This window comes from Nerophis lumbriciformis, linkage group LG08, assembly GCF_033978685.3.
Source record: "Nerophis lumbriciformis linkage group LG08, RoL_Nlum_v2.1, whole genome shotgun sequence".
Lineage (NCBI taxonomy): Eukaryota > Metazoa > Chordata > Actinopteri > Syngnathiformes > Syngnathidae > Nerophis > Nerophis lumbriciformis.
In genome coordinates, this window is record NC_084555.2 from 45353716 (window position 1) to 45369219 (window position 15504).

A 15504-nucleotide genomic window follows, 5' to 3' on the forward strand; every position below is an offset into this window, starting at 1 on the left:
TATACCTGTAAAATAATCAAAAAAAGCTACCCCGTTAAAATGCTAATGTTAACATGTGTGAAGTAACAAAATATTTGCTCTAAGGTGTACACCTGTAAAGTGAGTTTCAAAAGCTAGCATGCTAACGTTAGCATGTTAGCCTGCTCACTAATAACATGTGTGAAGTAACAACATATTTTAATCTGATGTGAAAAATTAGCTAATGATACTATTAGCATGCTAATTGTTGACTGACATTGTCAAAGATAATTTTTACTTTTAATTGGTTGAGAAAATGTAAAAAAAATGGTCGCAGGCGTATCAAATTTTGAACTTTAAAAGAAATAGGTATATTAAAATACAAAATGTAATAATAAAAAAACTAATTCGCGAATGAATGCTTTGCTGACCTCTAGCGTCAAAACTACGTTATGACATCTCGGGGCCTTCAATCGATCGTTTGGTTTGTCTTGGAAGACGTTTTCGAGCACTTACTGATGACGCCTACTCGGATGAGAGGCGATACGTCTTCCAAGACAAACCAAACAGTCCATTTGCGATCGATTAAAGGCCCTGAAATGACAGAACATTCATAGACAACCAAGTCAACGTTTGAGTGCTTCCGGGGTGGGGCTTACGTTTGACTGACAGCCCCGCAGACCAATCATCGCGCTCTTCCCGCTAACCAGCGCCACTCGACGAGTGACAATGGCGTAGCAGAGGAGCGGGAGGGGACGCGTTTTGTTCCCGGACTCCCTTTGCCCCTTTCCCCTTCTGCGGAGAAGGTCTGTGTTTCAATTACAGACACTTCCTCGACGGGGTTTAGTCGTTTGACAAGACGGAAAGCGAACAAAGCGGTCGGTGTGACCGTGGAAGAAGAAGTCCTCCAGCCATTGTTTAGCAGTGTGTGCTAAGCTGCTGCAAACATCTCTTCATCATCATCATCATCCTCATCCTCTGCAGCATCCTTCTTCTGCATCATCACCACTTACCTTTAAGGTAAGTCACTTTTCTAAACCATGTACTTCATTATTGTAGTGACGTCTGCCAACCCTCCTCCAATACATTGATTTGTAGCCAAATACTGATCAGTGATCAATTACTTTTTTTTGGTTCATTCCATGTTAAAAAGCACTCTAATAAAATAAATGTAAAGACGATATATATTATTTCCAAAATACAGTACAATATAAAATACACATTCACAATACAAGTAGACTAGGGGTGTCCAGAGTGCGGCCCGCTGAACATTTTTAAACATACTGTTACAAAACACCCCATTAAATGTGGAATAAAAGAGTATACCGGTGAAATGTAACAAGAAAATGTTGCAGTATTGACACTAGAGATGTCCGATAATGGCTTTTCTGCTGACATCCGATATTCCGATATTGTCCAACTCTTAATTACCGATTCCGATATCAACACATACCGATATATACAGTCGTGGAATTAACACATTATTATGCCTAATTGTGTTGTGATGCCCCGCTGGATGCATTAAACAATGTAACAAGGTTTTCCAAAATAAATCAACTCAAGTTATGGAAAAAAATGCCAACATGGCACTGCCATATTTATTATTGAAGTCAGTGCATTATTTTTTTTAACATGCCTCAAAACAGCAGCTTGGAATTTGAGACATGCTCTCCCTGAGAGAGCATGAGGAGGTTGAGGTGGGCGGGGTGGGGGTGGCGGGGGGTATATATTGTAGCGTTAGTGCTGCAAGGGATTCTGGGTATTTGTTCTGTTGTGTTACGGTGCGGATGTTCTCCCGAAATGTGTTTGTCATTCTTGTTTGGTGTGGGTTCACAGTGTGGCGCATATTTGTAACAGTGTTAAAGTTGTTTATACGGCACTAATTCAAAACTATCCAAAATCTACCCCACCGTTAGCAATACCTGCAATAGATGCAAACAATCTCCGGCTGATCACGTCCATATGTTCTGGTCCTGCTCTAAACTATGTTCCTTTTTGGGAGGACATTTTTGACACAATTGGAAAAGCATACGGTCAAAACTTTCCTCCCAACGCATTATCAGCCATTTTTGGCGTATGCCCCGATAACATGTGCCCGGTACCACTAAAACGTGCTGTTGCTTTTACGACCTTGCTGGCCAGGCGATTGATCTTGTTTAATTGGAAGCTGGCTCGCCCCCCATCACACGGCCGTTGGATTAGAGAGGTTCTCTACAATCTAAAACTGGAAAAACTTAGGTTTTCGCTAAAAGGCTCGGCTCATGCATTTGAAAGCTCATGGAGTCCTTTTTTGCTGTATGTCAACTCTCTTGACCTATGCCCAGACGCAGATGAGGAATAATCTCCCTTTTATTTATTATTATTATTATTTATTTATTTTTAATTGTATTATATATTATTATTATTAAATGTTTATTTGTATTTTATTATTATTATTATATATATATATATTTTTTTATATATATATATATATATATTTTTTTTTTTTCTCCCTCTCTCTTCTTTTCAGCCCGTCTGTCTGTCTCTTGCCTCGTATGTGTGTGTGTGTGTGTGTGAGAATGTGTCTGTCTTTGTCGTCTTACTTGTTATATAATTGTGCCATTTGTCCCTCGTTGGTGGGAGGGTGGGTGGGTGGTTTGGGTTTTAAGGGGAAGGGTGTGAATAATTTACTGACTTTAAAATTGTACTGTTTCGACTTGCACTTTTTTCTGTCTATTTGAAAATGTCAATAAAAAAAGTTGGGAAAAAAAAAAAAAAGTTGTTTATACGGCCACCCTCAGTGTGACCTGTATGGCTATTGACCAAGTATGGTTTGCATTCACTTGAGTGTGTGAAAAGCCGTAGATATTATGTGACTGGGCCGGCACGAAAAGGCAGTGCCTTTAAGGTTTATTGGCGCTTTGTACTTCTCCCTACGTCTGTGTACACAGCGGCGTTTTAAAAAGTCATAAATTTTACTTTTTGAAACCGATAGCGATAATTTCCGATATTACATTTTACAGCATTTATCGGCCGATAATATCGGCAGTCCAATATTATCGGACATCTCTACTATGAACGATACAACACTGAATATTGACAACATATGAACGTCACACCCCCTCTCGATTGACATATTTTACAATAAAACAAAATGCAACAAAAATGCAGCAAAATATGAACGTGAAGTTTTAAAAAAAAAAACTACAATCTGATACATCTGATACATCACTAAGCTTTAGAACTTTGTTGTAAAAAACTCCCTCTGCGTCTGTCCCTGACACGCGCATTTCAGGCTCGCTCTGAAAAACACTGTGGAAACGCTCCCCACCCACACTGCTTGGTGCCTCGTCTGAGCTGCTGTGACGTAGATTACCATAGTAACTAATTAGATTACCATAGTAACTAGTATATTATGCAAAAGCGCAGATTCCAACCATTTGAAATACTTTGTATAGCTCAAGATTTACGGTAATTTGGAAACATCACTGCACATCATAATGGCAGCGACAGGTTCCATCTTAAAGATCTAAAAAAAATTATTTGGGAATGTCTGGCGGGCCAGGTCTGCTCTATTAGGACCCTTTTTTTTCGAGAAAAATCCTCCCAGATCCTATTATTATTATTATAAGGCTGTCTAAAATGATAAAATGTGATGAGAATTGAAATTGAACAATTTATTCTACAAAAAGTACCATATTTTCCAGACTATACATATATGAACCGAACCCACTAAATTTTTGAAGAAAAAAATTACGTTTCCGTATATTAGCCGCACCGTTGTAATATGAGAAATATTTTGTAAATGTTTATTTGCATAACTTAATTGTTTCCAAACAGTACCTGTAACACGCCAGTAAAATGGATGATCAGACAAAACGGAATATATACACTGCAAAAACTGAAATGTAAGTAAGATTAAATATCTCAAATAAGGGTGATATTTGCTTATTTTTTGTCTGATAAGATACCTTTTCTCACTAAGCAGATTTTATGTTAGTGATTTACTTGTTTTAAGGGTTTTGGTTCTAAATGATCTCTGTAAGATATTACAGCTTGTTGCTGAGATTTGATGACCTATATTGAGTAAAACATGCATGAAACTAGAATATCAAGTGTTGCAAAGCTGTGTCATCAACACTCACAAGTATAAAACTACTTTTTCAAAGTAATAATTTATTATTTCAAGCATGAAAAAAAAAATCATGATGCCGAGCGCATATCATTATGTCAAGATAATGGCACTAGCATTTACTTAATTTAAGAATATTTTTCAACATATTGAGCAAAAAGGTCTCTTTTTTTTCTGCCAAGTAAAGTGCACTTGTTATTAGTGAAAAAATACTTATTTTAAGGTATTTTTGGGTTCATTGAGGTTCGCTAACTTTACTTGTTTTGGAAAGTCTTGACAAGCCAAATTTTCTTGTTCTATTGGCAGATAATTTTACTTAGTTCAAATAAAATACCCCTAATTTTTTTTTTCTTGTTTTTGAACACTGACTTTTTGCAGTGTACTTATATGATTTTATCAGCCCAGTGAAGTGAAGTGAATTATATTTATATAGCGCTTTTTCCTCAAGTGACTCAAAGCGCTTTACATTGTGAAACCTAATATCTAAGTTACATTTAAACCAGTGTGGGTGGCACTGGGAGCAGGCGGGTAAAGTGTCTTGCCCAAGGACACAACGGCATTGACTAGGATGGCGGAAGCGGGGATTGAACCTGCAACCCTGAAGTTGCTGGCACGGCCACTCTACCAACCGAGCTATACCGCCCCACTTCAGGGCTGTGAAATTTGAAAAAAAATTCCGTCCCTTAGGGGTGGTGTGATAGTAAATAATTGAAAAGCACTGCATTCAAGTACAAACCCCGTTTCCATATGAGTTGGGAAATTGTGTTAGATGTAAATATAAACGGAATACAATGATTTGCAAATCATTTTCAACCCATATTCAGTTGAATATGCTACAAAGACAACATATTTGATGTTCAAACTGATAAAAACAATTTTTTTTGCAAATCAGTAACTTTAGAATTTGATGCCAGCAACACGTGACAAAGAAGTTGGTAAAGGTATACTGATAAAGTTGAGGAATGCTCATCAAACACTTATTTGGAACATCCCACAGGTGAACAGGCAAATTGGGAACAGGTGGGTGCCATGATTGGGTATAAAAACAGCTTCCCAAAAAATGATCAGTCTTTCACAAGAAAGGATGGGGCGAGGTACACCCCTTTGTCCACAACTGCGTAAGCAAATAGTCAAACAGTTTAATAACAACGTTTCTCAAAGTGCAATTGCAAGAAATTTAGGGATTTCAACATCTGCGGTCCATAATATCATCAAAAGGTTCAGAGAATCTGGAGAAATCACTCCACGGCCGGAAACCAACATTGAATGACCGTGACCTTCGATCCCTCAGACGGCACTGTATCAAAAACCGACATCAATCTCTAAAGGATATCACCACATGGGCTCAGGAAGACTTCAGAAAACCACTGTCACTAAATACAGTTGGTCGCTACATCTGTAAGTGCAAGTTAAAACTCTCCTATGCAAGGCGAAAACCATTTATCAACAACACCCAGAAATGCCGTCGGCTTCGCTGGGCCTGAGCTCATCTAAGATGGACTGATACAAAGTGGAAAAGTGTTCTGTGGTCTGACGAGTCCACATTTCAAATTGTTTTTGGAAACTGTGGACATCGTGTCCTCCGGACCAAAGAGGAAAAGAACCATCTGGATTGTTATAGTCGCAAAGTTGAAAAGCCAGCATCTGTGATGGTATGAGGGTGTATTAGTGCCCAAGACATGGGTAACTTACACATCTGTGAAGGCGCCATTAATGCTGAAAGGTATATACAGGTTTTAGAACAATATATGCTGCCATCTAAGCGCCGACAATGCCAAGCCACATTCAGCACGTGTTACAACAGCGTGGCTTCGTAAAAAAAGAGTGCGGGTACTTTCCTGGCCCGCCTGCAGTCCAGACCTGTCTCCCATTGAAAATGTGTGGCGCATTATGAAGCGTAAAATACGACAGCGCAGACCCCGGACTGTTGAACAACTTAAGCTGTACATCAAGCAAGAATGGGAAAGAATTCCACCTGAGAAGCTTAAAAAATGTGTCTCCTCAGTTCCCAAACGTTTACTGAGTGTTGTTAAAAGGAAAGGCCATGTAACACAGTGGTGAACATGCCCTTTCCCAACTACTTTGGCACGTGTTGCAGCCATGAAATTCTAAGTTAATTATTATTTGCAAAAAAAAAAAAAAAGTTTATGAGTTTGAAGATTAAATATTTTGTCTTTGTAGTGCATTCAACTCAATATGGGTTGAAAAGGATTTGCAAATCATTGTATTCCGTTTATATTTACATCTAACACAATTTCCCAACTCATATGGAAACGGGGTTTGTAATTGAAAAGCACTGCATTCAAGTAACTGTACTCTTATATGAGTACAATTTTGGCAACTCTACCCACTTGTGATAATAATATTAAAATCATAAAATGTTATTCCAGGATGGATGCACTGGCGAGGGCGCCTGATCCAGACTGGACGGACTGCGCTCGGACCGCCGCTGCCTCGCTGGTCTGTGGTGAACTGTGAACATGACCTCCATGGGGAGGTCGGGGCCTGAGCGAGGGGGGTTTCTTCAGCCCCCCCAGGCCTCCACCAGAGTGAGGATGTTGAGTCAAACATAGTTTGTTTTATTTCAATCGTTTTTCCTGTAAAGACACAAAATACTGTAGCAGCTCATCATCAACATCAGTGCTACCTCCTAGCCAACATAATGCTAAGCAGCAGAAACAAAATTAATGAGCACTTTTGTTTTGTTGTTTTTTTACACAAAATTATCTGCGGTTTTTTTGTCATCTTCTTTGCTAGAAACGGAATTAGTCTCCTGGTTTGGTCGTCTTTTGACATTCTTACCCCATTTCATGATGCTGTGCCAGGCCACCTTTTCCTGATTTCAAAAAAGGTACTTTTTGTATCAGAAGCGATCCGGGATGTGTGCAATATTGAATCTAAACTGTCATGTTGTTGACCAAGCTGTATATTGTGTAAACGAGTGACACGTTGTTTGACAAAGCAACAAAATCACCAACGTCTTCCATTAAAGATTTGTATAGTCTCACATTAGAGCTCATTTGAGGCCCTCTAGAATGTAGTCACCATGCATGACCAGTAGTGATCGATTTATGCTTCATGGGCAGTAGTGAGCACAACGAACAACACTTTTGGACTTTTTAGGGCTGATTTCACACTTAAAATTCGCCTTTTTAATTTTTTTTTAGACCCGAATGGGTTTGGAAACATTTAGTTTCAGCTCACACCGGTCCAAAAAAAACCCAGTGTACTTTAATGCGTCACAGTACGCCACGTGACGTTGTTCTCTTTTCCTATTGGCTAGCGGTGCTCATTAACGGCGAGAAGGAACGTCGCTATCATAAACAGGAAGAAGGGACGTCGCTAACGTGTCCTTTATTGATAACTTCAACAAACATAGGAACATACGAGCAGACCGCAGTACTCCACTAAATAGCCGAGCACTTAATTAAAGAGGACGTCGCCGAGAAATTGTTCTCCTTCTCACACCGGAAAGACGAAGTAAGTGACGTAAAGGACACTCGTGCTGTTTTTTTTGCTGAGTCAGGCGGTCAGTTTGCTTTCATTCCTCTTTTTAGTGTGTTAGAGATTTATTTATCATCAACTATATCCTTATCTATACTATTATGCTTGACAGTTTTATAATTATTTAAGTTGTCAAAAAAAAACAATAGTTTTTGCTGTTTTATTTGCTACTCCGACCTTCTTCCGGTCACGTGATGTAGTTATATTTCCTTGTTTCTTTTTGCGAAGGAACGTCGCATATGTACCTCATTTATAACTTCAATAATAATTACCTAAAGTCTAAGGTTAAAAAATTATTTCTTCTTTTTTAGTGGGTTAAGGCTGAGGGATTATTTACCCGATTTTGCTTAACGGTTCATATAATTGTTTCGAGGTGTCAAAAAAAAGCCAAATGGTCTTCCTGTTTACTTCATTACGTTGACCAATGGGAGAAGAGAGCGATGTCACGTGGCTCGGTCGCATAGAATTGTTATTTACTAACACGTCAACAGATGGTACGTAGGGCCTAAATACATAGATGTCAATTTTATGTAAAATAACTAGGGATGTCCAATAATGGCTTCTTGCCGATATCCGATATTGTCCAACTCTTAATTAATCGATACCGATATCAACCTATGCCGATATCAACCGATACTGATCTATATAGTCGTGGAATTAACACATTATGCCTAATTTGGACAACCAGGTATGGTGAAGATGAGGTCCTTTTTAAAGAAATTGATCAAATAAAATAAGATAAATAAATTAAAAACATTTTCTTGAATATAAAAGAAAGTAAAACAATATAAAAACAGTTACATAGAAACTAGTAATTAATGAAAATGAGTAAAATTAACTGTTAAAGGTTAGTACTATTAGTGGACCAGCAGCACGCGCAATCATGTGTGCTTACGGACTGTATCCCTTGCAGACTATTGATATATATTGATATATAATGTAGGAACCAGAATATTCATAACAGAAGTGAATTATATTTATATAGCGCTTTTCTCTAGTGACTCAAAGCGCTTTACATAGTGAAACCCAATAACAGAAAGAAACAACCCTTTTGTGTGAATGAGTGTAAATGGGGGAGGGAGGTTTTTTGGGTTGGTGCACTAATTGTGTTTTTTATGTTGATTTATAAAAAAAACACACAAAAAAAACCGATACCGATAATAAAAAAACGATACCGATAATTTCCGATATTACATTTTAAAGCATTTATCGGCCGATATCGGACATCTCTAAAAATAAAATGTAATCATTGAGTTAATAATTGATTATTTTGTATTATTATCACAATTTAATTCATTTATTTAAATATTTACATAATTAATACACAGGTAATTATTTAATTTTGTCTCATTTGGCCCGCCATTTGATTGAAGCAAAATACACCCGTTTTTTTAAGTGTGAAAGCATCCCGTAAATATTTGCCCTTAAAAAAAAAAGGCATAGTTCAAATGTGATAAGAGTATATAATTAAATTAACTGATGCATGTTTAATAATTAGTGTATTTAAAGAAGGTTCTATTCCAAAAACTATTATAATTGTAGCAGTATTCATTCACTAGAATTTAAAAATGTATTATTTTCCCCCTCCTAGTGGCATTGTGTTGTGTATATACAACCCCACTATTTGGGAAAGGAATCCATAAAATTGTACAGGATTAGGCTTGTAGAACTACTAATAATGCAGTATTAATGCATGAGTATAGTGTGAGGGTGTCAATGTTTTACTCCCTCTCTTGTAGCTTCATATAATCACATCTTTTCAGTGGATTTGGGGATTATCCCTGTAGATAAATGTTTGTTTTCCTGTATTTGTTACAAAACATGTCCTATCGACCCATCATTCCAAAAAGAAGCACTTTCTATGTACTGCCTTGCACTGTCTTTAAAATACATAATGCTTTGAAGGACTTTTGAAGTTTTTTTTGCGAGTAGGCACATAGTAGCGGTATTATGGAGTTTAAAAAAAACAAAACATATGCATGGTTTAGCAGACATGATTGTAATGCATGCAATAATCCAACTTTGTCATGTGAACGAGGATGGTTGTTTGTAATCGTAGCAGGCATGTTGTAGCTTTTATTCCCCTCCCAAAAAGGCGCACAAAAAAAGTGTGTCAACAAAAATGAAGATGAGGATATTGTTGACTGACTCTGTAAAAGTGAAAAAAACTATGCACTCCAGAATGATGTAAGGGGGCATGCTTATATTAACGTTAGCATCTTGAATGGTTTTTGTACAAACAAATGAAGACTCCGTATTAGAAACGCAGCAATAATAACTATCATGTATTAATAAAAATGCAGCATGGTGCCAACAACAAGTCCTGGTGGATTTTTTTTGGTTTGTTTTTCTAGCTACAAATGAGCGCTTGCTCGTAGAACACTTTAGCTCAAGGGTGTCCAAACTTTTTCCACTGAGGGCCGCACACTGAAAAATTAAAGCATAAGGGGAGGCCTTTTTGATATTTAGAATTTTCAAAATAATATATTTTATATATATATATATATATATATATATATATATATATATATATTTTAAATATATATATATACATATATATTTTATATATATGTATATATATATATTTAAAAAATGTATGTATAATATATAGATGTGTGTGTATATATACACATACACATATATATATATATATTAAAAACATGTATATATTATATATATAGATGTGTGTGTGTGTGTATATATATACACACACACACATCTAAAAATATACAGGTAAAAGCCAGTAAATTAGAATATTTTGAAAAACTTGATTTATTTCAGTAATTGCATTCAAAATGTGTAACTTGTACATTATATTTATTCATTGCACACAGACTGATGCATTCAAATGTTTATTTCATTTAATTTTGATGATTTGAAGTGGCAACAAATGAAAATCCAAAATTCCGTGTGTCACAAAATTAGAATATTACTCAAGGCTAATACAAAAAAGGGATTTTTAGAAATGTTGGCCAACTGAAAAGTATGAAAATGAAAAATATGAGCATGTACAATACTCAATACTTGGTTGGAGCTCCTTTTGCCTCAATTACTGCGTTAATGCGGCGTGGCATGGAGTCGATGAGTTTCTGGCACTGCTCAGGTGTTATGAGAGCCCAGGTTGCTCTGATAGTGGCCTTCAACTCTTCTGCGTTTTTGGGTCTGGCATTCAGCATCTTCCTTTTCACAATACCCCACAGATTTTCTATGGGGCTAAGGTCAGGGGAGTTGGCGGGCCAATTTAGAACAGAAATACCATGGTCCGTAAACCAGGCACGGGTAGATTTTGCGCTGTGTGCTGGCGCCAAGTCCTGTTGGAACTTGAAATCTCCATCTCCATAGAGCAGGTCAGCAGCAGGAAGCATGAAGTGCTCTAAAACTTGCTGGTAGACGGCTGCGTTGACCTTGGATCTCAGGAAACAGAGTGGACCAACACCAGCAGATGACATGGCACCCCAAACCATCACTGATGGTGGAAACTTTACACTAGACTTCAGGCAACGTGGATCCTGTGCCTCTCCTGTCTTCCTCCAGACTCTGGGACCTCGATTTCCAAAGGAAATGCAAAATTTGCATGGTTGGGTGATGGTTTGGGGTGCCATGTCATCTGCTGGTGTCGGTCCACTCTGTTTCCTGAGATCCAGGGTCAACGCAGCCGTCTACCAGCAAGTTTTAGAGCACTTCATGCTTCCTGCTGCTGACCTGCTCTATGGAGATGGAGATTTCAAGTTCCAACAGGACTTGGCGCCTGCACACAGCGCAAAATCTACCCGTGCCTGGTTTACGGACCATGGCATTTCTGTTCTAAATTGGCCCGCCAACTCCCCTGACCTTAGCCCCATAGAAAATCTGTGGGGTATTGTGAAAAGGAAGATGCAGAATGCCAGACCCAAAAACGCAGAAGAGTTGAAGGCCACTATCAGAGCAACCTGGGCTCTCATAACACCTGAGCAGTGCCAGAAACTCATCGACTCCATGCCACGCCGCATTAACGCAGTAATTGAGGCAAAAGGAGCTCCAACCAAGTATTGAGTATTGTACATGCTCATATTTTTCATTTTCATACTTTTCAGTTGGCCAACATTTCTAAAAATCCCTTTTTTGTATTAGCCTTAAGTAATATTCTAATTTTGTGACACACGGAATTTTGGATTTTCATTTGTTGCCACTTCAAATCATCAAAATTAAATGAAATAAACATTTGAATGCATCAGTCTGTGTGCAATGAATAAATATAATGTACAAGTTACACCTTTTGAATGCAATTATTGAAATAAATCAAGTTTTTCAAAATATTCTAATTTACTGGCTTTTACCTGTGTGTGTGTATATATATATATATATAAAAAAATCTATATATATATATCTATATACACATACATATATATATTTAAAAAATAAATAAATATATATATATGTGTATCTAAAAAAAATATATATATATATTTAAAAAAAAAATATATATATATAAAAAACATTTATATTATATATAGATATGTGTGTGTATATATATATACATACATATATATATATCTAAAAAAATATATTTATAAAAATTTGTTATATATATAAAAATATATATATATAAAAAATATATATATATTTAAAAAAAAAATTATATTATATATATAGATGTATTAAAATATATATATATATATATGATATCTATATATATATATTAAAAAAATAAATGTATATTATATATATAAATATATTAAAAAAATATATACAATATCTATATATATATATAAAAAAAAATATATATATATTATAAATATATATTTAAAAAATGTATGTATATATATAATATATAGATGTGTTTATATATATATATACACACACACATACATATATCTAAAAAATATATATATATGTATCTAAAAAAAAATATATATATATATATATATTAAAAAATATATATATATTAAAAAAAAATATATATATATATATATATTATATATATATATATAAATAGATATATTCTACCGCTTGTCCCTTTTGGGATCGCGGGGGGGTGCTGGAGCCTATCTCAGCTGCATTCGGGCGGAAGGCAGGGTACACCACAAGTCAAGTTTGGTTCAAGGGACCCGGAAAGGTTTCAGTCATAAAAATGTTAAAAATAAGTTTGTTTGTTTTTTAACGCTTAAATCTGTAGATCGACATTAGGTCTGTCTGTCGATAACGTTTTTAAAAATGTTTTATACCCTTTTTTCCCCCCAAAACCCTGAAAAAGACCAAATATTTTTCCTCAAAAGGATTTCCAAAGTGCAGTATTTTGATGTGAAGTAATTGGAGCCGTCGGTCAATAATTCAAGACCCTGTGAAGACCCAAAAAGGTCGCATTCAAAAATGTGCAAAAGTGACTTTCTTTAATGATGTTCTCACAGTAATATCATACAAATATATATCATCCCTCTCACTTCTTTACTCCACCTTTAAGAGAAGAGGTGCTCAAACACTTGCTTTTTGAGTCATGAAGGAAAAACTCTCCTTATAAGATGTCTGACAGGTAACCCTCCTGCCCCAAAAAAGGGGGCGGGTGCATAAACAGTCGGCTTCAAACTTAGAAGATGCAAGTTTGGTCGTGTAGTTCCTCGTCAGCGGATATGTTAACCTAGCATGATGTTAAAATGCCATGTTAGCTAGTGAAAATAGTTGCTGCTCTTTTCACTGGTGGCTGATTTTTCTGCCTTTCGTCGGGTAGCTTGTACTTGAGTCATCTGATCAGAGAGAGACTCAAACTCCGCCCTCAACTGCGGAACAAATGAGAAAAAACAAACAACGGAGGTCGATTTCACCAGCAATGTCGTCGTGTACCTTGTGGAGGTCCTCCCCCAGGGGCACCACATCAAAGGAGACCGACGAGGCCTCCACCATGGCGCTGCTGTCCAGCACGTAACTGCGGGGGGGGGGGGGGGGGGGAGTCACACACGCTCGCCGTTACCGATTAGTCACACGGCGGGGGAGGATGGGGACAGACTCACCATCGCAGCTTGGCCTTATGGAGCAGGAACAAGGAGCGCAGATCAGCCAGGTGCGGGGGAGCGGCGTGGAGGACTTTACCCGCCATCATGCCACACTCGCGGCACCTCACGCTGCTGAAGATGCTGGGGAACACAACACTGCCTTTTTAAAACAGCGTCCATGCATGCTACACCTCCAGGCAACTTCAACCCTAAACTAACACCCTCCCTTCCACATCCCACCTCCCCAGATTGTAAATAATCAAATGTAGATACTTGTTCTTATGCTTTCTGAGCTCACTATGTTCACTACTTGCTGTACATATCCTACCAAGTCAGACCTACACTGTTCCAATGTCCATTTCTCTGATGATGCAATTGTTGATGACTGAAGTGTTGATATCAACCAAACCTAACCACCACATCCCACACCCCGGATTGTAAATAATTCAATGTACCGTATTTTTCGGACTGTAAGTCTCAGTTTTTTTCATAGTTTGGCCGGGGGTGCGACTTATACTCAGGAGCGACTTATGTGTGAAATTAACACATTACCGTAAAATATCAAATATTATTTAGCTCATTCACGTAAGAGACTAGACCAGGGGTCGGCAACCCAAAATGTTGAAAGAGCCATATTGGACCAAAAATACAAAAACAAATCTGGAGCCGCAAAAAATTAAAAGCCATATTGCATACAGATAGTGTGTCATGAGATATAAATTGAATTAAGAGGACTTAAAGGAAACTAAATGACCTCTAATGAGGCATAATGATGCAATATGTACATATAGCTAGCCTAAATAGCATGTTAGCATCGATTAGCTTGCACTCATGCAGTGACCAAATATGCCCGATTAGCACTCCACACAAGTCAATAACATCAACAAAACTCACCTTTGTGCATTCACGCACAACGTTGAAAGTTTGGTGGACAAAATGAGAGAGAAAAAGAAGTCGGAGAAAGTTATGCATGTAAACAAACTACGGTGAGTTCAAGGACCGCCAAAATTAGCAGGACAAGACGGCGCTCGCCAAATACTGGAATCAGTGAAGCATGTTTAATATAAACAGTGTGCTTTATAACAATTAGGGAGGTTTGTGTCATGTTTGTCCTCCTACAGAAACTATATTAACACAAAATATATATTTTTTCCCCTCATCTTTTTCCATTTTTCATACATTTTTGAAAAAGCTCCAGAGAGCCACTAGGGCGGCGCTAAAGAGCCGCATGCGGCTCTTGAGCCGCGGGTTGCCGACCCCTGCTCTAGACCAGGGGTGCTCACACTTTTTCTGCAGGCGAGCTACTTTTCAATTGATCAAGTCGTGGGGATCTACCTCATTCATATATATAATTTATATTTACTTATTTATGAAACATATGTTTTTGTTAACAAGTTAAAGGTGTTTAATGATAATACAAGCATGTTTAACACATATAGTTAATATTGTTAATAAATTAAAGGTGTTTAATGAAAATACAAGTTTGTTTAATACATATAGTTAATATTGTTAACAAGTTAAAGGTGATTAATGATAATACAAGCATGTTTAACACATATAGTTAATATTGTTAACAAGTTAAAGGTGTTTAAAGATAATGCAAACATGTTTAACACATATAGTTAATATTGTTAACAAGTTAAAGATGTTTAGTGATAATGCAAGCATGTTTAACACATATAGTTAATATTGTTAATAAATTAAAGGTGTTTAAAGATAATACAAGCATGTTTAACACATATAGTTAATATTGTTAACAAGTTAAAGGTGTTTAAAGATAATACAAGCATGTTTAACACATATAGTTAATATTGTTAACAAGTTAAAGGTGTTTAAAGATAATACAAGCATGTTTAACACTTATAGTTAATATTGGTAATAAGTTAAAGGTGTTTAAAGATAAAACAAGCATGTTTAACACATATAGTTAATATTGTTAATAAGTTAAAAGTGTTTAAAGATAAT

The 15504-nt window shown here is 36.7% G+C and overlaps 1 protein-coding gene and 1 long non-coding RNA gene across 2 annotated transcripts in view; one reads left to right on the plus strand and one right to left on the minus strand.

The window, feature by feature from the left end:
* Positions 1–591: 591 nt before the first annotated feature.
* Positions 592–9893, plus strand: LOC133611871 (uncharacterized). The gene is made up of 2 exons (XR_009816062.1): positions 592–978; positions 6460–9893. It is a non-coding gene; the product is annotated as an uncharacterized lncRNA (long non-coding RNA).
* Positions 9894–12915: 3022 nt separating this feature from the next.
* Positions 12916–15504, minus strand: part of oip5 (opa interacting protein 5) — a 32079-nt gene continuing 29490 nt past the window's right edge. The window contains exons 3-5 of the mRNA XM_061969026.2: positions 13558–13680; positions 13391–13472; positions 12916–13326 (exon numbers count right to left, since the gene is read on the minus strand). Of these exons, the coding sequence (XP_061825010.1) occupies positions 13216–13326; positions 13391–13472; positions 13558–13680 (316 nt within the window). The 3' untranslated portion in view covers positions 12916–13215. The remainder of the gene's footprint in view (positions 13327–13390; positions 13473–13557; positions 13681–15504) is intronic.